The sequence below is a fragment of the Herpailurus yagouaroundi genome, unplaced genomic scaffold (genome assembly GCF_014898765.1).
Source record: "Herpailurus yagouaroundi ecotype Mexico unplaced genomic scaffold, PumYag 160, whole genome shotgun sequence".
Lineage (NCBI taxonomy): Eukaryota > Metazoa > Chordata > Mammalia > Carnivora > Felidae > Herpailurus > Herpailurus yagouaroundi.
Genome location: NW_024412401.1, coordinates 47,119,272 through 47,142,665, shown reverse-complemented (window position 1 = coordinate 47,142,665; position 23,394 = coordinate 47,119,272). Strand labels below are relative to the sequence as shown.

At 59.0% G+C, this 23,394-nt stretch overlaps 1 protein-coding gene across 1 annotated transcript in view; it reads left to right on the top strand.

Annotated features, from left to right (window-relative positions):
- NR5A1 (nuclear receptor subfamily 5 group A member 1) overlaps positions 1-23,138 on the top strand; it is a 25,985-nt gene extending 2,847 nt beyond the window's left edge. The window contains exons 2-7 of the mRNA XM_040482292.1: positions 1,353-1,469; positions 1,642-1,783; positions 3,839-4,464; positions 11,621-11,740; positions 13,660-13,807; positions 21,403-23,138. Of these exons, the coding sequence (XP_040338226.1) occupies positions 1,368-1,469; positions 1,642-1,783; positions 3,839-4,464; positions 11,621-11,740; positions 13,660-13,807; positions 21,403-21,650 (1,386 nt within the window). The 5' untranslated portion in view covers positions 1,353-1,367 and the 3' untranslated portion in view covers positions 21,651-23,138. The remainder of the gene's footprint in view (positions 1-1,352; positions 1,470-1,641; positions 1,784-3,838; positions 4,465-11,620; positions 11,741-13,659; positions 13,808-21,402) is intronic.
- The last annotated feature ends 256 nt before the right edge of the window (positions 23,139-23,394 follow it).

Sequence of the window (23,394 nt, the reverse complement as noted above, 5' to 3'; positions counted from 1 at the left end):
TGGGCGCCGGGCCGGCCGCGGCCGCCGTCGCGCCCCTTCTCGCTTCCTGGGCCCCGGCTCCGCGCACTTCCCTCCTTGGGACTTCGACTCTCCGCCCGAGGTCGCTCCCCCGCCTTGGGCTCGGTCCCCCCGGAGCCCGGGAGGTCTCCGCCCGAGGTCTCGCGCCCGGCCTGCGACTCCACGCCCGGCGTCTCGGCCGCGCCCTCCCTCCGCCCGACGTCTCGGCCTCGGCGGCACGGACTGCGCCTCCCGTTGCCGTCGCTGCCGCGGGCTTTGTCTCCCTCCCGGCCCGGGGGCCCCCGGCGGCTCGGCGCTTTGGGGCTCTCAGTCCCGGCGCCGTCGTTCTCCGCCTCTCCCGGCGCGAACCCCTGGCGGGGTCCGACCCTGCGGGGCCACGCCTCGGAGCTCGGGCTCCCGGCTCCGGCCGCGTTCCGCGCGTCTTCCCGTCCCCGGCCCCCTTGCTGGGCGCCTCCGTCTCTCCAGGTTTTCTCTCGGTGTCTCTGTCGCCCCTTTCTGCCTTCTTCTCTCCCGGTTTCTCTTGCCTCTCGGTGTCTCGGGCTGTCTCTCGTCTACCGCTGTGTCTCTGGCTCTGCATCTGCCTTTCCCAGGTTTTCTCTTGGGCCTCTGTCTCTCGGTGTCTTTGATCTCTCTCTCTCTCTCTCTCTCTCTCTCTTTCGTTCTCTCTCTAGCTCCCTATCTCTCTGTCTGTCTCGTCTCCCCCTGGTTTTCTCCGCTCGGCATCAGTGTGTCTGTCAGTCTCGGGTTTTCGTTGTCTCTGTCGCCCCAGGGTGCTCGCTCCGTTAGGCAGCGTCGGTCGGTATCTCTCGCTTTCGCTCTGCCCATCTCTCTGTCTCCCTCGGACTCTGTCTCTGCCTCCTTCGTCCCTGTCCGATTCCCCAGGACACTCCGGCCCCACTCTGGCTGGGTTCATTGGTGTCCTCCTCGCGGCCGAGCCCATCTCGTTTTCTCAGAATCGGGGTTTTGTTCTCAGATGAACGAATCCGGATCCAAGCGCACCGAATCCGAGGGTCCCCGATCGGGCGCCACGCAGACCACGCCGGGAGGGCCCCTGGTCTGGGCGGGGGGCGGGGGGCGGGGGGCGGGGGGGGGGGAGGGACGCGGGGCAGGAACGCTGGGACAGGGTCGGTAAAGGCCGAGCAGGGGCCGCCCCGGCCACATCCCACTGCGGGCTGCTCAGGGCGCTCCGATGGGTGGCCTGCCACGAGCGGCCTTGACCCCCGCGCGCTAATGGGGGACAGCGCCGTGGGGGCGCCGGGCCCCCGGCCCCCAGGTCTGCCGCGCTGCGGGTCGCGTCCCGCCCCGCCCGCGGTGACCCCCTCCTTCCTCCGCAGGCGGACGCCGCGGGCATGGACTATTCGTACGACGAGGACCTGGATGAGCTGTGCCCCGTGTGTGGGGACAAGGTGTCCGGCTACCACTACGGGCTGCTCACATGCGAGAGCTGCAAGGTGAGCAGGCGGCGGGCTGCGGGCCGGCAGGGCTAGCTAGGCGCGCGGAAGGCGGGCGAGCCGGTGGGACGCGGGGGGTGGCAGGCCCTACCGGGCGGTACAGAAGGAACCGGGCCCCGGGGAGGGGACGCGCGGCCTGCCCGCCTCCCGCGCTGACTCCGCTCTCCCCAAGGGCTTCTTCAAGCGCACGGTGCAGAACAACAAGCACTACACGTGCACCGAGAGCCAGAGCTGCAAGATCGACAAGACGCAGCGCAAGCGCTGTCCCTTCTGCCGCTTCCAGAAGTGCCTGACGGTGGGGATGCGCCTGGAAGGTGCGCGCGCCGCGCTGCGGGCCTCCGACCGCTGACCTCGCTGTCTGTGGGTGCGGGTGGTAGGAGCGGTGAGAGGAGGGCACGAGTGGCCTTCTTAAAGTTTCCGGAGCCGGCCGGTGGCCCCTCACTGTGACGCTAGAGCCCGATCTCTGCCGGGGAGGGGTGAGAAGTGGCTGGCTCTGTCCGGCGAGGAGATATAGAGAGGCTCAGGCCCTCTCTGCAGCCTCTGAGAGCCGGGGCAGCACAGGGCAGAGCCCCGCAGAGCTCCTCTTCTGCAAGGAGACCTACAACACCCCCACTGAGCCCCCAACAGCAGCGAGAGCCAAGGTGACCAACACCTTTACCAGAGTTCAAGTCCCAGTGCCTCCACTCACAGGCTGAGTGACACTGGGCAAGTTCCTTAACCTCTCTGAGCTGCAGATACCCCATCTGAAAACTAGAGCTGATAGTAGTGTCTTCCTCCTAGAGTCAGTGTGAGGGAATGGTACGGAAAAGCCAGCACGTAGTAAATGCTATTATTGTTGTTATTGTTGTTGTTGTTGTTGTTGTTGTTGTTGTTGTTATTATTACTATTATTATTATCATCGTCATCACTTAGGTTACTATCTGTCCATCATCAGGCTTCACGCAGCCAGCCCACCCAAAAGGTTCACTCAGGCCATTCACTCGGTGGATGAGAGTCCTTCCACCATGTTCTTGGGTGGGCCCTGAGAGGTTGAGGGAAAGGGGAACAATTGGTCCCACAGGACCCAGGCCCATCCTTCCCTTCCCAACCCCTTCCTCCCGGCTCTCAGTCCAGAGGAGAGGAAAAACGTTTCGGCAGGAAGAACTCAAACTTTCTGAGGGTGGACACTCGTAGGCTTCCACCCTGCTGGCCCCAGCCGGGCTGTGCGCCGAGCAGACAGCTGTTGGCTAAAGTTTTTAAACAACGTGGAAGTCCCTAGTGGCCCTGAGAGCCGCTGACCACACGTCCTGCCACCTAGAGGAAGGACTCCTAGATGTGAGGGGGATGTCCCGACGTCCCCAGCTCCAGGTCCTCACTGGTCAGGAGAGCTCATTGCTACAAGTAGCAAAGCCACCCTGATGGAGCCTGAGGGAGCAGAGCTGGGCTGTGCACCCCCGTGGCAGGAAGATTGGCTGAGCGGACCCCCAAGACACCTCCCTTGCTGAGCACCGCCCTCTGCCTCCTACTGTCTCCCTTCTCCCAGGGCCCAGGGTGGGGTCCTGTCTGAGCAGGGGCTGGGGCCACACTGCAGCTGCAGAGATGCACCTGTTGGGGCTGGCTGGTGACACATTCTTGGCCAGACGGAGGGACATCTGGTCAGCCGGGGAGGTCCCTTCTCCCAGCACAGAGCCCTGGCCAGCCCTAAACTCAGCTTCATACTTGAAGGCAGTGGGGGAAGCCAGAGTCATTTTGCAGTAGGGGTTTGCCAGAGACAGGCAGTCAGAGTCCAGGAGCAGCTGGATCCTGGAGACTGGACTGGATGCTGTGAATAAAGCTGACTAGGGTCTCCTTCCTGTTACCTCCCATCTCTCGGCTCAGCCTTGTGCTAGGCCCCCTGAACCCACCCTTGAGTCGCCAGCAACTCTCCGTTTGAGTCACGTGGTCCGATACCACTCAGAAGGATGAGGGTGGGCAAGAGGCAGGACATCTGGGCCAAGGATAGTGAATTCTGCCTGGATGAATCTAGGAACACTTCTGGAGGTTGTGGCCCTGGGGGCTGGGTGTTTGGCAGGCATGAGAGAAGGAAAGGGTTTGAGGCAGAAGGAATATCAAAGGCAAGGTGGAGGAAGAAGGAGCTGTGCCAAGCAGAGGAGCAGAGACATGAGGAGGAGTGGAGAGAACACGGGGTCTTGTAAGGGATGACCCAGGAATGGTAAACAGGGCCTTGAATGCTGTGCTAAGGGAGATTGATTTCACCTGTGGGCAGTGGGAGCCATGGAAAGCTACTGAGCAGGGAAGTGACACAGGTCTGTTTGGGAAAGATCTGTGAGTGTGGCATTATGGCAGGAGGCTTGGAGGGCGTGAGTCTGACCCTCTGCTTCTGCCCACAGCTGTGCGTGCTGACCGCATGCGGGGTGGCCGGAACAAGTTTGGGCCCATGTACAAACGGGACCGAGCCCTGAAGCAGCAGAAGAAGGCACAGATTCGAGCCAATGGCTTCAAGCTGGAGACAGGCCCTCCAATGGGGGTGCCCCCCCCACCCCCTCCCCCACCGGACTACATGCTGCCCCCTGGCCTGCATGCACCTGAGCCCAAGGGCCTGGCCTCTGGTCCACCTGCTGGGCCACTGGGCGACTTTGGGGCCCCAGCACTGCCCATGGCCGTGCCCAGTGCCCACGGGCCACTGGCTGGCTACCTCTATCCCACCTTCCCTGGCCGTGCTATCAAGTCTGAGTACCCAGAACCCTATGCCAGTCCCCCACAGCCTGGGCCACCCTACGGCTACCCAGAGCCCTTCTCCGGAGGGCCTGGTGTGCCTGAGCTCATCCTGCAGCTGCTACAGCTGGAGCCGGACGAGGACCAGGTTCGGGCACGCATTGTGGGCTGCCTGCAGGAGCCGGCCAAGGGCCGCCCTGACCAGCCTGCGGCCTTCAGCCTCCTATGCAGGATGGCTGACCAGACCTTCATCTCCATCGTGGACTGGGCACGCAGGTGCATGGTCTTCAAGGAGCTGGAGGTGAGTCCCTCCTCCTGCCTGGCTCGCCACTGGGGTGTCCTCTTGGCTGCCCTAGTCTCAGTTTCAGTTACCCCTTGGATGGAGCTGTTCTGCCCACTGGCTTTGGGCAGTGTCTGGGCACAGGGAAGCCACACTGGGGACACTGAGGAGTGTTTCTTACCCCTATCCCCCTCTCCTTCATCCCTCCCACCCTCTTTCCTTCTCCTTCTCTGTTTCTTGAGTCTCTATCTCAAGACTCTGCTTCTTTTGTCTCTGCCTCTGTCTCTTTCTGTTGTCTTTCACTCCCTGGTGTGCTATCTCTCTGTATGTCTATTTCTCCAGCCCCTTCAGTCTCTGTTTCTCATCTGGTCGGGTCTCTGTAGGCATTTATCTCTCTTTCTTTGAGACCCTGAGCTCCCCCAAAAGACTAGCTGAATCCTTTGGAAGCTGTCTGTGGCTGTCCCAGCCCGGTGTCTGGAAGAGGAGACAACTGATCCTGGCCTCCCATTTGGAGAGGCCACCAATCCCTATCAGCCTCAAATGTCATAGATGGGGGTCTTTGGGGTGCTTGTGGATGTTCTTCTTCCCAGCTAAGGTGAAAGGTCTTGCTGTCCCTGCATCTCTTGTGCATGATGGTTGGTCCCACGAGTGGGTGTCTGTGTGTGCAGGGGGAGCTGGGGGGTGCGGATTGCAGGGCCTGTCACCGATCTTCCCAGAGGAGACCACCTTCCTTTTCTGAAAGGCTTTCCTTCCCCTGGTTTGGAGTACCTGCAGCTAAAGTAAGCAAGAAAGCAGCAGGAGAGACCGAGGCCAGCAAGGGGAGAACTTCCCAGTCATCCTGCCTGGTGCTCTGATGGGCCCAAGGCCCGGGAGCTGCCCCTCTAGTGCCCTGGCTCCCTGCGATCAGGGTGCCAATATCAGAGGTCCCTCGAGCCCAGCCAAGGCCCAGCCCTCGTCGGCCTGGGGACAGACAGTCTTTAGTCCAGGCCTATCGGTGTTTGCCTTTCCCAGGCCAGCCCCACTGGCTGTTCCGGGGCGGGGTGTAAACAGCAGGGCCTGTTGCCCTCCCTGCTGGGGCCACTGCAGCCTTGAGCAGCATTGTCAGTGCTGACGCCTGGGCTTCCTCCAGGGGCATGTGGCCGGATGGGCCGGGGGCACTGCCTGCCTGGGCTGGGCACAGGGCGGGATAAGATAGGAGGTGGGCACTGTCAGCCCTTGAGGTGTCATGGGACTGGGGGCCTGGGTTACTCCAGGAGTCAAGAGTTGGTGGTGATGATTCCTGCTTCCACTATAGAGGGTCTGGGGATGTGTCATGTATCTGCCACGGGGTGGGACTTCTCACCCTTACCCCCTATCTAGGCCAACCGCATGGATGGGACAAGAGGCAGGGCCTTGAACAATCCCATCTGCCTCTCACTTATGGCTGGAGGCCCTGGTTGCGGATGAGGATCCCAGGACCCTTGGGTTGGTTGCCAGCTTCTCCTCCAGACTTCCCATGAGGCCCCTGTGCAGAGGGGAGGAGGAGCGGAGCATTCCTGGCTTTCCAGAACTCTGGATCCAGGGGCAGGGCACTTCCTCTGGCCGCCTTCCTAGTCTCTTGGGGTTTTTCACACAGGATGGGAAGGGCTTTTGTCCCAGCTTTGTTGAGTGTTTTTTCCTGCTTCTGGCTTCTCTGTGGTCCAAACTTTCCTGCTTCCCCTTCCCAGAATCTCTGAATCGTGCCCAGGAATATGAACCATGGTCACCATCCTCTGTAAAGGAGCCTTGCAAATAAGTACCAGCCCAGCCCATGAAAGGGCCTCTCATCAGCCATGTGGAACTTCTTTCCTACTGGTCCAGTGAGCCCTGGCTGGTGTCTGTTTGCAAAGCCAGAGGTGGGGAAGCAGAAAAGTGGGAGTGGTGCTGAATGACCCTGGACTCCCTTTTGGGTGACCATCTCCCTACCTCCAGGCAGCATACATCTTAGGAAACAGACTCTCTAGCTCTGAGAGTGGGGCACTTGGGCTGGGCACAGGGGACATTGAAATGAACTGGACCCAGGAGGCCTCCAGGCTATTGGAGGAGACAGACACACACACACACAGCTGATGCCCACACAGGCTGCCGAGGGCTCTGAGAACGATGCAGAGGGGACGGTGGGGCCCAGGAGGAGGGAAAACTGACTCTGTCTAAGGAAATCAGAGGTTTCTTTGATCTCTGCCTTTCCAGGAAGCAGTCCGAGAAGGTTGAGGACATTCCAGGAAGGGGGAATAGCATAGAGTAAGGCCTAGGAATGTGAAAAGGCGTCATGTGGTAGGGGATTTCAGGTGGCCCTCTGTGTCCGGAGGGGTTGGCAGGGTCAGAAGCAGAGCTTGGACCAGAAGTGGGTCCTCTGGCAGTAGGTGACAGACAGCCTGCCAGAGCTGGTGGGGCCCCACATCCTGGGTCAGAGAGGGCTCCTACCACAGAGCCGGAGCTCTCCCTAGAGGCCACTCACCCCTCTATGGTGCTGATATCATCTCGCTGCCCAGGGGAAGGCCTGGGGTCTTTGCTGAGCTGTAGGGATGCTGTGGGCGCTGATGCCCTCTTGGAGTTCTCCTCATCCCTCCTCTTTCCCAGCTTAGATGTCCCTCGGTCTCTATTTTTCCACCTCACACAATTGTGGAGTGTTAGATCTGACAGTGGCACCGAAGTTAGTAACAAAGACCAGAATCAGAGAAGCCTGTGTTCAAGTTCCAGCTCTGTCAGCCCTGCCACTTACCACAGGTGCGACTTTGGGCAGGTGACTACTACTCTGGGCCTCGGTTTCCTTATCTATAAAATAAGGGGAGTTGAAATATCATCTTCCGCATGGGGTGGTGGTTGTAAGGATTCAGTGAACCAGGACAGGTAAAGATTTCCCACAGGGTACGGCACACGGGTTAGCAGGAATAGGAGCTCCCGTCTGTCCCCTCGGCTGCTGCCCCGTGTAATCTATACTCTCGGGAGGCGCACAGGCCCGGCCAGGAGGCATGAGAAGGGATAGACTGCACCCAAGCTCCTCTGAGCACTAGTGTTCCTCTGGGAGCAGACGGGGTCTGCCTTGCCCTGGGCTTATGAAGCACCTTTGTATGATGCAGGGTAGCAGAAACACCTGTACCCGCTGCCTGGTGGAGGGCAGGGTGTAGGTCCGGGCACTCAGCCTCTCTGGACAGTTCCCGGGAAAGACAGGCTGGGAGGCTGCAAGATAGGAATCAGGGAGGGGGAGGGGAGGGCCAAGAGTGCCTAATGACCCATCTTGACATCACTTCACCCCTCAACATCCAGCTCGGAGGCCCCCGATTGGCAACAGATTTAACTGCTCTGATATATGGTTTCGTTTAAACAGCAGTAACTCTGTCAGTCCTGGGCTGACAAACGATGGCCTGCCGACCACTCGGCTGAGAGAACGCCATGGCTGGCCCGTGGCATGTCAGCCACCAGAGAATTACAGAGCCCACTGGCCTTCGGCTGCCAGACTGATCAGACCCCAGGGGGCTCCAGAGGGGGGCCTGCTGGGAGGGAGGTCAGCTCGGCACCCATAAATACCCCTTCTCCAGGGCAGGCTGCAAAGTGTCAAGGCTCCAGGAAGATTTATGGCAGACCGGCAGGAGGGGTGGGTGGCTGGTAGGCTGAGCAGACAGACCAGGCCAGTGAGGGACCCCAGGGCCGGGATGCAAATGTCCTTGTTCCCAGGGTGGCAAGGAGGTCTGAGGGCAGAGGAGGAACCTTTGCTTAGGGAGAAAGCTAAGGAAGGTGAAACCACCCTCTTTGGTTAAGTGAGCCTCTTAGCCACCTGCTGTCCTGTGGAGAGGGGCTGGCAGCTACAGCTTTCTGATTTTCTTTTAAATAAAGAGAAGTGTGTGTGTGTGTGTGTGTGTGTGTGTGTGTGTGTGTGTGTGTATTCATCTGTGTGGGCAGCGATTTGGAGTTTGGTGTCTTTATGTGTCCATCTGTCCATCTAGAGGAAGAGCAAGTGAAAAGTCCATTTGGCTGGGGGTAGATGGGAACCCAGGCTGGGGCAGCATCCACAGGAGTGCCAACCATGGGTCCACAGAGCCCTTCACCACTGATGCCCCTGTGCTCATATGTTTTCTCTAACCAAAAGAGGGAGGATTTTATTTTTCCAATTTCTCAGAACAGAAAATCAGGGCAGAGTTGGATATGTGGCTCAGTTGGGAATCAAACAGAGGGCACAGGGCACCAAAGCTTAGCCACCATATTGCATCTCTCTGCCCTGTGCCTCTCCCCCCACCCCCCACCCCCCACCCGTCAGCCCGTAGGCAGGGCTGCCCCCACTCCCGGGGTCTGAGGTCTGGGTACAGAGTCTGCTCCCAGGGCTTGGCCAGCTGGGTCACTGTGACCCTCTTGCTTTGTGCCCGAAGCTCAGCCTGCTTATCTCCTAATTCTCCCCCTTATCTCTCACTTTCCCACCTCCCCACCCCCTCCCTGTTCCTTCAAGCCAGGCAAAGGGGCCCCAATGGGGAGGGGGAGCCAAGCCCAGCCCTGCATGCCCTCCCTCCCACTCTGCTTCCAACTGGGTTGTCCAAGGTAGGCCAGTTGACCCCCTGGCAGGTACCTTCTGCTTGGGCCTTAGGACCTCCTGGGGACCTCCAGAAGACCAGCCCAGTCAGGAGCATCTGAACAGAGCCCAGATCCCTGTGGTTCCTTTAGGCAAGCCACTGTCTCCTTATCTATAACATGACAGAATGGTGATAGGACAGAGGTGAGGAGTCCAGGGTGTGCTGGGAATGGGCCTGGCCACAGGTGCTCACCGAGGCTTGCCTCCCTCCTTTAAAACTAGTGGGGAACCACTCCTGCCAGTGGTTCTCCAGGGATTGGCCATTTCTTGAGGAGAGATAGGAGAGATGTCTCTGTGATTCAGCCCTGCCTGAGTCTCAATCTCTTCTGGCCCCTCCAGTTCAGGGCCAGGGGTGGCTGAGATCTGGGGCCCCCTGCTGGGCTCCTCGCTCTGATGGTACTGGGGGTCTAGAAAGCACTTCCTGCCAGGGGAGGAAGGGACAGGTGTGTGGGTTCTTGACACAGAGATGAAGTGAGCAAGGGAAGGTGGGGGGCTGGTGACTCAGGGCAGGACAGAGATAGGCCCTCCCTCTCGTTCTTAGCACGTGGGGTCAGGCAGGTGAGGCCGAAGGGAGCCTGATTGTGTGTCCAGCTGCTCCCCCACTCTTCCTGCACTTGTTCTTGCCCTCGGCCTGAGGACAGGCCCCAGGCTGCCCCCAGGAGGGGGCGGGGACAGAGGGTCGCAGAAGGAGGCTTCTACCCCTCAGAAGAGAGAGTTATTCATTAGGCATTGCCAGTTCTCCTCAGGCCAGGGGTGGCCTGGGTCTCTCTGGCCCCCAAGTTGGGGGCTGTTTCTCTGTGCTCTCTGTACCTGTCTTGGGAGCACATATCTGTGCATCAACTGCTCACCGACCCGTCCTCCGGGAGCCCAGAGATGAGCTGGACACCTGCCATGCCTTCCCAGACCCCACAGGTATTGGGGAAGACAGAGGTATGAATTGGTGCCATCAAATGTTGTGGCATCCTCGGGGCGCCTGGGTGGCGCAGTCGGTTAAGCGTCCGACTTCAGCCAGGTCACGATCTCGCAGTCCGTGAGTTCGAGCCCCGCGTCAGGCTCTGGGCTGATGGCTCAGAGCCTGGAGCCTGTTTCGGATTCTGTGTCTCCCTCTCTCTCTGCCCCTCCCCCGTTCATGCTCTGTCTCTCTCTGTCCCAAAAATAAATTAAAAATGTTGAAAAAAAAATTAAAAAAAAAAAGTTGTGACATCCAGAGGACAGGATTGGGGAGAGCTTTACGGGGGAGGTAACAAGAGTGCCATGAACTCCTGGGTGGCCAGGGTGAGTCTTCTTCCATACCTTGTGGTTTAGGGCACAGATCTAGAGCCAGACAGAGCAGTGTGACCTTGGGTGAGTTGCTTGACCTCTCTGGGTGTCCTTTCTCCATAGATTGGGGATAACAGCTATACCACCCTAGCTTCGTGGAGGTGCAGTGCAAAGACTAATAGCTATCACGGTCTGCATTCATCACAGGGCAGGGCCCGGTAGGGTACCTGGGAAGCACCTGCCAGGTAGCTGGTGGTGGGCTAATGAGCTGCAGATGCTGAGGGGCACCGGAATCTGTACTGTGTCTTCCGAGGGTGGCGTGCAGTGCCCCGTGCAGGTCTGGACACCCAGGAGAGCTCAGTATTTTGTCACCGTAGAGGGTCGTGGACTGAGAAGGCCAGCTATGTCTCTGGCCTGGCTCTATCTCTCTCCCAGGAGAGTCCCTCGCTTTCTCCAAGTGGTAGATTGTCATCTGAAAAACTGTGGGTTTTGGCCTGGGGATCCCCGAGGGCCCGTCTGGCTCTGGCATCCGATGGTTCCGAGTCCCATTTGCCATTGTCACGAGTGTCCTTTCTTGCCAGGCTAGAATGTAGTGACCCTCCAGGGTGGAAGGACACCCCACACAGAGGTAGTCTCTGCCCTCTCGCTGGGTGCCCGACTACAGCCTGGGTGTTCAGAATCTGCCCTCCTTATATTTCTGTTCCTGCTTCAGATGGACCATTGCCAGCCACCTGCTCATTCCAGGCCAGATCTTGGGCAAGAAGGGCGCTCCCTTCTCACAAGCCTGAAAGTTGTGGATAAGGCCCAGGGAGGCCCTCTGTTTCCTCTTCAGGGCTTGGTTTTTGAGCTACTGAGGCTGCCAGAGATGCGACCACAGGCCAAATGGGCACAAGGTTGAAATTAATCATCTCCCCTCGCATTTGAAGGACGTCTTCACAAATTACTTTCGTGAACATCATTCACCAATACTTACTGAGTACCTAACATGTGCCGAACCACCTTCTAATACTGTGCCCACTTTACAGATGAGAAAACAGAGGCTCAGAAGGCTATAGAATTTGCTTAAGGTCATGCAACTTGTAGAAGCAGAGCTGGGGCCTGAAGCCCGGCCTATGTGAGCTCTAAGCACCCCCACTGAACCTCGGTTTTGGTTTGTTTTGCTAGAACCTTGCCACACTTTGATGAAGCAGGCAGCTAGGCAGAAAGGGCACAGACAGGTTAAGTAGCCTGCCCAGGTCACATACCCAAGGGAGCCCCTGAATTATGAGCTGGAAGAGGGAGGGGTGAGGGGAAGGTCCCTGGCTGGACCCCGCACCGGCATATGCCTCTTCCCTGCAGGTGGCCGACCAGATGACCCTGCTACAGAACTGCTGGAGCGAGCTGCTGGTGTTCGACCACATCTACCGCCAGATCCAACACGGCAAGGAGGGCAGCATCCTGCTGGTCACCGGGCAGGAGGTGACCAGACCCTACTGTGCCCTGTGCCAGGCCCTCATGGACACTTCCAGAATTCTGAGCCCGGAAGAGATCGTAGGCCTCTCCAGGGCTGGCCCTGGGCTGCCGAAATGTCGGCCCTTCCCCCAAGTTCATGCCCGATCTCCCTCTGACCTGCCCTGGCCCTGGCCTTGACAGGAGGCAGCCCCTGGGAAGCATCTCAGGGATGTGGGGAGGTCAGGGAGGAGGTGATGGTGGCACTGGGTCTAGAAGAACACAGAGGGGTTGGTCAGGTAGTAAAAGGTTGCGGGGGAATCAGCCTCACCCACACCACAGCAGAGGGGACAGCATGGGCAAAGGCGTACAGGGGGACGTTGAGAACTGCTGAGCCAGCAGGGGCTGCCAGTATATGGGGGTGGGGGGCAGGAGCCCTGTGGTGGGCGGGGTGAGGTGAGAGGTAAGCCTGGAGGGGTTGCTGGGGGCTGGGGTGGGCAAGACCTTGCAGGCCCTAAATCCTGAATAGACAAAGGAAGGGCAAAGGAATTTGCTCCTCTGTCCAGAGCGAGGGATTAGGGGCACTAGGGTACGAGCTGGGAACTCCTGAGATTCAACAGGACCAACTGGAGAGTTTCAAGCGCAGAAGGGCTCATGCAGGCTGTTTCTGAGGAAGCCCAGGGAGAGGGCAAGATAGCGGCTGAGGGCATTGAGGCCACTGTGTAGTGCTGGGGACCTGGAAGGGGACAATGCAAGGAGGAAGACCCCCAACTGCGGGGAGGAGGTGTGGGAAAAGTGGAGGGAAGGAGGGAGAAAAAGAAGAGAGGCTGATGCCAGGGCCTGGGCTGGTGGAGGGAGCATCAGTCCTGAGGGGGCCACAGGAGCAAGAGTGGGCCGCCAGGCCCCCTAGGGGTGGGGGGCGGGGAGGCTGAGGCCCTGCTCCCCATCCCCTATCTGTAACCCAGGCCCTCAGTCATCATGCTCAGTTCTTATCCTGAGAGTCTCAGGACATCCAGGGCCAGGGAGTGCTGGTCCCAAGGGTGTGACTTGAAGGTCACACTGAATGCACTGAGGAGAATCTGAGGTGTGAGTGTGTTTGTACTGGCCCATGTCAGCATGTGTGCGGGCTGAAGCGTCTGAAGGCCATGGGGATGTCCAGTGTGCGTGTGCGTATGTGTGTGTGTGTGTGCGTGTGTGCGTGTGTGCGACTGTATTTTATTGTACAAAATCTCCACACAGGTAAGTGTGTGGTTGTTGAGATGTGCCTGTCACCATGTCAGTGGAGACTCGTACACGGGCACGTGTCTGTCGTGTTACCTTGTGATGTGACCGTACCAGGGCATGTGTGTGTGTGCGTGTTCCCTTCATGAAGTGGGTAGACCGCCCTGGGAGTGTGTCCGGGTGTGTGCGTGTGTGAGCGAGTGTGAGCTGAGGTGTGACCACATCCCCAGTTTGGGTGTCCACGTGTGGCCGTGTGTGCGGCCCTGAACAGTCAGTGGCCGAACCCATGTGCGTCCAGGCGGACCCGCCCGCGACCCTGCCCCACACCCGGCCGCGTGGCCTTTGCTGCAGATATCACCCAAAACGCAAAAGCCGCTTGTACCACGGGCCTGGTGGCAGCTCTTTGTGTGCGAAGGACCCGCCAGCTCTGCCCCTGCACCCGCCTGCCCCGTGTTGGCTCTGCTGCCGCGAGGCCCTCAGCTCCCGGCAGCGCGGGGAGACCTGGGAAAGCTGGGCCCAGCGTGGGGAGAACTGGGGCTTGGAGGGCTCCCGGGGCGCGGGGAGATGTTGTCCCGCAACCCCCCCCCCCCCCCCGCCCCGCCCAGGGCCTCCCATCCGCCCCGCCCCTCCCCCCACCGTCCCTCGTCAGAGCCTCCCGCCCACGGCCCGCGGAACCCCTGGCCCGTCCTGTGGCCCGCGCCTCCCGACGCTGACGTCTGTCCGTCCAGGTGGAGCTGACCGCGGTGGCCGCCCAGGCGGGCTCCCTGCTGCACAGCCTGGTGCTGCGGGCGCAGGAGCTGGTGCTGCAGTTACACGCGCTGCAGCTGGACCGCCAGGAGTTCGTCTGCCTCAAATTCCTCATCCTCTTCAGCCTCGGTGAGCAGGCCCGGCGCGGGGCGGCGCGGGGGGCCAGGCGGGTGGCCGGCCAGGCGTCGAGAGGCCTCCATGAGGCTGCGCCCCTGGCGGCCTTGGGGGGGCACGGACCCCTCCTGTCGTGAACAAGGGTATGAAGGGACCTGGCCCGGCGCCGGGCCTCAGTTTCTCTGTGTGAAAGTACAGAGGACCAAGACAATGTCTAAGATTTGCCCGTGTGGGATACGGACTCCTTCTGAGAATTCGTAAAGTCCTGTCTGGCTGCCCTAGAAAGGTGCCCATTCCCTCCTCCAGAAAATACCTGTGTGATTTCAGGAGCTTCTGTTCCCTGGCTGCCATCCCAGGCTCCCTGTTTTCCCTGATTCCCTGCTCTAGGGGGGGTCCACATTCTGGCTCTGGGTTCCTTGGGGCCCAGACGCTTTACTCACTCACTCACTCACTCACTCACTCACTCACTCACTTATTCATTCTACAAACACTTGCTGACCATCCGCACTCTGCAAGGCACTGGGGACATGGAGTGAACAGAAAAGATCCCAAATCCATATTGTCACAGAGCTGACCTTCTCTTGGGGGAGAGACAATAAGCACAATGTGATTAGTGAGATACAGAAATCACTGAAATGATTAGTAGAACGTATCACCTGGAAGACTGTGGTCAGTGCTAAGGAAGGAAATAAAGCAGAGAAGCGGCAGAGGGTGAGCCCAGCTCACCAGACCTACTCCCCAAGTCAGGTGCCTCCCTCTCACTGCCTTCTGGACCCGCCCAGCCTCCACCCTCCTCTGGGCTCTCCTCAGGCTGGCCTGCCATCCTCCTTCACCTAACAAGCCATCTCCAGCGTCTTCCCTGTGTCCAGCAATGCTGTGAACATAGACATGTCCTTGCTCTTTGGTGGCTCCCAGTCCAGGAGAGGCCTTCAGCTTAGCACTGTCACTGTCAGGATGGGGACAGACAGATGGGGAACCCCATGTGGGGAGCAAGGGCTCTGCCTAGAAGGCTTCCTGGAAGAGGGACATCTGAGCAGGGTTTTGGAGGATGAGTAGGAGCTTGCCGGAGGGATAGATCTTTCAGCAGAGGTATAGATGGAATGGAAGGTCAGAACAGAGGGGCATGAATGCTTTGTCATTAGGGGAGGAGGCAGGATTCAGATGTCATTTTTGTGGCAGATGACATCGGCCCCAGTCAGTGAGGGAGGGCCTGCTCAAGAGTGGGTGGGGGGAGTTGGGGAAGCCAAGGGGAAGGAGTCAGCTGGGTGGGGGGTGGTGATTAATGAAGCGTTGATTGCGATTGTGGGAAGCCCAGTGCTCAGGCTGTGGCCCTGTGGCTGGGTGCCTGGGCTGGTCTCCCGACTCCAGCACAGCAGGGGGGTAGCTGGAGGGCTTACCTGTAAGGCTGCACAGGTTGGTAGGGGACGGCTAAGGTGTGGGATAGGGACAGAATCTTGGGCTGCCAGTGAGGAGCTGGGGCCTAGAGCCCTTGCAGGGTCCTCAGGGTCCCAGGCCAGGCTGGGGGAAGCCCCTTCCTTTCTCCCCACAGTGGTACCCGCTTCCAAGCCTTGTCTTTGTGAGCTGCCAGGCTCTGGGAACTGGCTCAGGCCAAAGCCATGGTTGCGTGTGGTTGGGGGTGTGGACACCCCAGGAGGTATGTGCGTGTCGGTGCCTTTGCTTCTGTATCTTTGTTTTCGCACATGTGCAGACTAAGAACTTTCACAGGCTTGTGGGGTTTTACGGGTCATGTTGTATAAAGAATCTGTAATTGGCGAGTGATGGGAGATGGGAGGCAAGAGGGGTTTAGAGATCTGCGGCGGTGTAGGGGCTGTTGTGAGGTGACAGTTCTTGACCTGACCGTCAAGAGGCCCCTGGGGAGGTCCAGAGGAGGGGTGGGTGGAAGGTGGGATGCCAGCCATCAGTCTCCTTGGCCAGGCCTTCCTGCAGAGAGGGCACCATGTCTCCGGCCTGAGGCACACCCCTGCAGCCTCGGCCCCTCTTCCCAACAAAGCCCTGGGTGCTGGGGACTGCTAGGCCAGCATGGCTCTGGCCTCTACCGGGCGATTAATGCAGGACTCCTCCTGGTATGGGTGTAAGGACAGCAAGGCTGAGCCCAGCCCTCTTTTCCTGGGTCCAGGTGAGTGGCTGAGTTCAGAAGCATGAGTGCTGGCCCCTCCTTCTTGCCAGCCTTCATCCTGCTTTCCAGAGGAGGTGGCTGAGGCCTGGGAGATGGGGACTGTCTGCAGTGCTTGGCTGGCATAGGCTGGAGGGGCCGGACTCAGGAGCGAGAGCATGTGCACGCATGTGTGCACCTGGGCGCATGTGCGAGGCAGGGTGGAACAGCAGTTAGGGATGGGGACTAGGGACGGACCACCTGGATTCTAAATCTGGACTCTGGCTGTGTGCCCTTGAGCAAGTCACCCCACTCTCTGAGCCTCTATTTTTCCCATCTGTAAGATGGCCGTCGTAATAATCCTTAATTTGCTATGAGGATTTGATGAGGGGATTCCCCCCAAGTACTCAGAGCGTGGCCTGGCCCCTTGGAATGTGTGGGTATTGTTTTCCTTCTAACCGTCATTACCATCAGTGAGCAAATGAACAAAGGAATGAATGAAGTGAATGAATGAATCAGTCTCCATCTTTATCATGTGCTGTGTCTGGCACAGTGCCTTGTCACAGGCATGAGGGTCTGGCTGAGGTGGGTGGGGGAAATGCCCAGCCCAGCAAGTCAGAAACAAACTCCAGCGAGGCTGAGTCTGGGATGGGTGGTGGGGAGGAGGTCCCGGTGCCTGGGCCTGCCTGAGCTCCTGGGAAGGTAGTGGGAGAGGAGGCCAGGTAAGCCACAGAGGCTGTTGGCTGACAGGTTCCGGGTTCCAGAAGGAGACTGAGCAGTCCAGTGTGATCAGATTTGGGCCAAAGAAAAGGAACCAACCCCACCAAAGATATCAAGGAAGGCTTTTCGGAGGAAGAGGGGCCTCTGAGCTGGGCCTTGAGGTATGAGTAGGAGTGTTCTAGGTGAAACAAAGCAAGCAGCAGCAAGGGCATTCCAGACGGGAGCCAGAGCTTGTGCAAAGGGATGGGGAATCCTGAAAGTCTGGTGTGACTGTGGGGCAGGGAGGGGGGTGGAGAGGAGGCTGGGAGGTTGGGCAGGGACGGAGCTGTGTGAGGCCTCCAATGCCAGGCCAAGTACCTTGACCCTTACCTTGGGAAGGCTTTTCAGCTGAAGTAACATGATCACATTTGCATTTTAGCAAGGTCCTTCCAACTGCAGCCTGGGAGCGGGATGGCAGGTGGCAGCCCGGAGCCCTGCAAGAGGCTAGACCCAGGGCTGGAGTGAAGGAGACAAGTTTGGGCAAGAGGAGGGGGAAGATTTGCCCAGAGTCGGGAAGGTGGGAGGGGATTTCTCCCCTGTTCCAGCCCCAGACCACCAGGAATAGGTCCCCAAGGGAACTGGAGCCCAGAGAGGATGGCCACTTGCTCGTAGACCTCCAACGGGTGTGCTGGGCGTCACCCTTGGGGCGGTGGCTCCCTGGGCTGGGCAGCCCGAGCCCCTGTGACGACTGTCCCCCACCGCACCCCGCCTCCAGCCCACTCAGCGCCTCCTTCCCGCCTGCCTCCGCACAAGGGTGCCATTTGGCGTCTAAATAGCTGTCTCCCTGCAGGCGTGGAGGCAGGTAAGGAGGTTTAATTAAAATTAGTGCCTCTCTCCTGGCGATCACGGTGTTTATGAAGATGGGCCCGGCTGGCATTGTTCCGCAGAGGACTTAATCGAAGCTTAATGGATTGACCTAACATTCGATTTCCTGACTTCCATTGAGGCGGCGGCAACAGCGTTCCCTCAAGCGTTTGCAATTTCCCCACTGCTCCGCGCCAACAAAAGGCGGCCTGAATAGCAGCCCCACTCGAGGGGCCATTGTGCGCGGGGGCGCCTGCCTGAGTCACCGCGATTGGGACAACATTCTTTATGCCTCGCAGGAATGAAAGGATTATTCAAATATTCAATTAAACCGTGAAAAGGGGGCTTTTCTGAGAACCGGGGGGCCCCCAGCGCCGCAGAGCTAGAGCAGGCTGCTCTCTGAGGCGGGGGGGGGGGGGGGGGGGCATCACCCCGCCCCCCCCCCCCCCCCCCCTCCCACCCTCCGCCTCTGGGATCACTGGAACTGCAGGCTGGGGTTGGGGGGGAGCACGCCAGGCTTTTCTCCCACGTACCCGTCTCCAACCTGCGGCATCCCAGGGCCCAGAGCTGGCATACAGATGAGGTCCGGACCTGGGGCGTCCTGTGAGGCAGAGATTGGTTTGGCCCCATTTTGCAGATGACAAGGAAGCTCAGCTCAGGGGAAGGGCCTTGCCCAAGGTCGCCGGGCTGGTGGTGGAGCTGGGATTGGAACCCTGGCTTGTTAAGGGGGTGTCTCCAGGTTTGTGTGACCCCCGCTCCCGTGTCCAGTGGGAGAAAGGCATGGTGTTTGGTGGGGTGGTGGCTCTGTCACACCCATCATCCCGCAGGGTCTTCACAGCAGTCCCTCTAGATGGAGGCGCTGGGAGGTGGGAGACGGCATATGACTTGGCAATGGTCCCCTCCAGGGTGAGGAGAAAAGTGAGTATGGAGTCCAGAGTCGACCCTCTGGGGAAACCTAGGATCCCAGAGATGAGGGCCCTTGGACAGGACCCCTGGATTGGATGAAATGTCAAGTTTTCACATCCAGTCTCTCAGGAACCCATGTCCAAGCTTGACCCTGCCTGTGCTTACCCACTGGACTTTGGAGCCAGCAGACCTGGGTTCGAATCCAGACTCGGGCATCTCCTGGGTGTCCCAGGCTCAGCCCACTGTCCCTGCGCCTGGGGGATGCCCTTTCCTGCCTGCCTGGGTGTCTGTGGGGATTCACTGAGTCAGTGCACGGCGCCCAGCGGGCGCCTGGGAAACCGGATGCACTTATACTGTAGTCATTGGGGCTCAACTGGTGACTGCTTCCCTCCCCCAGCCCTGTAGCCCACCACATGGGGGCAGCGGGGGTCTCCAGTCTGCAGAGAGCTAGGAATGGGGGCTGTCCCTGAGAGCTGTCCTTGCTCTGCACCCACCCCCTGCACTCCACCTCATTGTCCCTGGTCCCGGGCTGTGGAGAACAGTAAATCCTGGTAAAGCCAAGGCTCTGGTCCTCCCAGTCCCCTCCCACTGCAGACTCCACTGCAGCATCCTAGCCCATCCTCCTCCACCCCCAGATGTTTCCTCTGGGCTCCCTTACTGCTGTGTGGCCTTGAGCTGGTCCCTACTTTTCTCTGGACCCCCAGGTCAGAAGACAATGTCAGGAGAATTGCCCAGCCTCAGGAGTGGTGGGAGGTGAAGGTAGACAGGACCCTATGGGATGAAAAGAGGTTGAGGTAGACATGGGGCCAATAGTCACCTCTTATGCCTAGGAGGTCAGCTTTGGAGGGGTTGGGAGCTTCCCATGACCTTTGAGTGTATCTGGAGGAGTCCAGGCTAAGGAGCAGGGCTGCAATGTACAGTTGAACAGGCTGTTCACTGCACAAGGGCACCTAGGCAGGGGGTGAATAGGGGCCGAAATCCAGCTTGTGTGCCCCTTGCCATACTGTCTCTGTGGACAGAAGGGAACTTCTTTCTAATTGGCACAGAGGCACCTTATGGGCTAATGGCGATCCTGGGCAGGCGAGGAAGAAAATGAGTGTGGCTCACTTACTGAAGAGAGATGAGGGGGCCAGGGTTGAGGGTGGAGGATTGGGGCCAGATCCTGCCATACGCCCTGGGCCCAGCTCGGGTTTCCCTAAATCCGACTTTGGACAACATAGGCCTCAGCGGGCACACTGGGGGCGGCTGGGGATCAGGGTTGCCAGGAGCATCAGGCCCTCCTGGCGCAGTGGGTGTTAAGAGGGATTAGAAGGGCCAAGGGCTGCACATGCTGGGCTCCCGACTCCCCCGCAGCAGTAGGGCTGGTAGTCATGGGGGCAGAGGGAAAGTGGATGGATGACCATTTTCTGAGCCACTGGACGCCACATCCCAGGCAAGGCCCTGCTGGATTGGGGGATGGGGGACCAGTTCTGTGGATTCCTGCTGAACCTCACCCAATAGGCAGGTCACCAGCTGGAGGTGCTGCCCAGGAGCTGAAAGAGGCCTGCCAAGCAGTGATGAGGACTCTAGTGACAAGAAATGGACCCTCTCTGGGTGCCCCTGGGGGCCTAGGCCCCTGTGCAGGCCCCCAGACCCAAGCTCCGGCCCCTGCAAGGTGGGCACGCCCCTTTCATAGCAAAAGAAGACCTTGCAGGCCAGGAGGGGACAGGGCACAAAGCCACTGCTCCTAAATGGTGGGGCCAGGATCTGAACCCCCATCGGCCTCACTCCAGAGACATTTTATTTTTTGTATCTTCACTGGACCTCCACTGGGTGCGGAGGAGGCATTGGTCACACCCTTCTTTCCCTGGCACAGGTGATCCCTGGTCCACGCAGAGCCGACTGCCCTCCCGCCCCTCCCACAGGCAGCCATGCCTTCACGTTTAACCTGGATTCCTTGTTTTGTCCCTGTTCTCACATAAAGTGCACACTCTGTACAAGCACTTTTAATTTATGTAGATGGCTCTGTCTTGTAGATCTCATTCTGGATCTTCCTTCTCTGGTTTTTTTTTCCACTTAGCCCTATGCTTTTAAAGATCTTTCCATTTTTTCTGTCTGCTCCATTACTTCTACTGCACAGGACTCTCTGTGGTGTGGCCACCACACAGCCATCCAGGCCACCTCCGTAAATGCTGCTGCAGTGAACATCCGTGTCCCCCCAGGGGCCCCAGGAGAGAATCTCCTTGGGGTTCTGGAGCTTCTTGATTGGTCACAGGAGTGCCTGTCACTGTCTAGAATAGGGCCACCAGTACATGTGCCTGGAGGCTGGGAGATGGGACCCTTGCAATTACAGTGTGCCTGTCTGGTGATGGTGCTGATGGTGGCCACGATGGGGATGATGGTGACAGGAAGGTTTTGACCCGGCGATGGGGACGGTGTTGACCATGGTGGGGTGAGAGTAGAGATAGCAATGGTAACAAATTGGTCTTGTTACGTGCCAGACGCTGTTCTCCAAGCATTTTCCACCTGTCGAGTCCCCAAATTCTCCCAACAGTCTTGTGAACTAGGTGCTGTTGTCACCGTTCTGTAGGAAATTGAGAAGTCGAATAACACGTCCAGGGATACAGCTGGTGATGTTGGTGTGGTTTTGGAGACGATGAGGGCGTTCATCATGACCGATGTGATGATGACAGTGGCAGTAATGATGGTGACAGGTGATGGTGGTTGGGTGGGTGATGGTGGCAGTGGCCGTGTTTGTGATAATGACGGGGGTCAGGGTTGGTGACTGCCGATGATGGCAGTGACCGGAATGGCTGCAGTTTGGTTGATGATGGTGGCAGTGGCCGAGTTTGGGAGAAAGCCGGGGCCGTCGATATCGGTGATTGATGAAGGTGGCGGTGTTCCTCAGCCGTGGCGATTGGAAGACTGCGTCGTTGACGGTGGCAGCGCCCCTGTCTTTGGTGCTGATGGGGATGTTGGCGCTCATGTTGCCAGTGACCGTTGACGATGTGATGGGCTGGTGATCGTGACAGAGCTCCTCCCTTTGCAGATGTGAAGTTCCTGAACAACCACAGCCTGGTGAAGGATGCTCAGGAGAAGGCCAATGCCGCCTTGCTCGATTACACCCTGTGCCACTACCCGCACTGCGGGGACAAGTTCCAGCAGCTGCTGCTGTGCCTGGTGGAGGTGCGGGCACTGAGCATGCAGGCCAAGGAATACCTGTACCACAAACACCTGGGCAATGAGATGCCCCGCAACAACCTGCTCATCGAGATGCTGCAAGCCAAGCAAACTTGAGCCTGGGCTGGGTGGGGCTGGGCCCGGGGCCCGGGTGGGGGTCCAGCCAACCCCGGGGCCCTCCAGATGGTTTATTTTATTATGCCGATCCAGGAGCCCCCACCCTGTAAGCCCCTGCCCCTGGGCTCCCTGAAGCCCTGTGTTTGGGAAGGTGGGTGAGGGTGGACAGGGCCTGGCTGAGGTAGGGCCGCCCCACCGGCACTTGCCTGCCACTCCGAGTGTCCCAAGGAGGCAGCTGCTCACCACCCCTCCCCCTCCCCTTGCTCCCAGCTGTCTGTCCGGAATCCGGAGCACAGGTCCAGGGAGGAGGTTCGGGATTCCCTGGAGGGCCTCCATGTCCCTTGGGTCAGAAGTCATCCCTTCCCCCTCTCCAGGAAACAGAAGCAGAGAGAGGTTGAGCGGGCATCAACTGGGGGAGAAGAGAGGGTCTCCAGAACCCCCTTCCAGAGACCAGGAAGGAAGCCCTCTGTTTTGTAAACTAGGGGTAACTGAGTTTGCAAAATTGGGCAGGCGCTGTGGGGCCTAGAGGGCTCCGGGGGGACGGGTTAGGACACAGACCTCCTCCCTAGCCCTTCTACCCCATCTGACTTCTGCAGGGGAAACTCTGACACGCTATCTGAAAACAGTTTCACTACAATCGTCTTTCTGCCCCTCTCCCACCAGAGGAGAAGCTTGGCACACTCCACGTTCTCCCCCCACCCACAGTTGGCCAGCCCGGGCTGGTATGTATCTGCAAGGCTGTAGTCAAGAGGTTTGTGGGCTTAGGGGTTTTGTTTCTTTCCAGATGCTCCTTGAAAGGTATGTATGTCCAGGGCAGGGGACAGAGTTGAGGATTGAGGCTGGGATTTGGGGATTAGCACCAAGTACAGCCCATGGTTTCTCCCCAAACACCTGCATGCCAAGTACCCCGTGGGCGGTGCCAGACCGCTGTTTCTGAGCCCCCACTTCAATCCGGAGAAGAGCTGTTGCTTGCCCCTCCTCAGATGAACAGCAGAGTGCCCTGTCGGGGGTGATGGGCTCCCGAGTGTCTGTGTATGGGAATATGGGTGAACTTGAGGAGGGCGTATGGGTCTCCAGCTTGGGGACATTGCTGATAAGCCCCTCCCTTGTTGGCCTCCTCCCCTTGGGTCCCTTGCTGCAAACCCTTGAAGCTGGGCTTCAGCTCCCTGGCCTCCTGCCCTATGTCCTGAAAGACACAGTCCAGGGCCAGGCACTAGGGAGTGGCCTTAGCTGTCCTCTGTCCGGGGCTGGGCGTCCACTGTTTTTCCTGCTTTCACGTTGCCACTGCAGCTTGTGCTGAGCCTGCCCAGTGGGAGGTGACTGGGCATCCGTGCTCCCCTGCCTTCCACTGCCCTGTCTTGGTCCCTGCCCCTGCCCATGATGTGTGCCCCTGCCAAGGCCAGAGACCCACAGCCCCAAAACAAGAAGTGCCCTTAAGAATCTCCCCAGCCCCTGCAGCCCTGGAATAAATTTTGCAATTAGTTTCCAGCTCCCTTTGTCTATTTATGTTCCGGGGCCAAAGCGGAACCTCCCAGGTGGGTGTGGGTGGTCGAGGGTGGTGCAATGCTCTGATTGGGATGGAGGTGACAGTCAGATAACCTTTGGTTCAAAATCTGGGGCCAAAGTTGGGGCACACCAGCCACTGTTGGGGAGCCTTTTGGCCCCACCTCATACCTGGGACCTTGTGGTACCCAGGAGGCTTGGGAGATGCTTAGGTCTTCCTGGGCTTCAGCCTCAGTTCCAC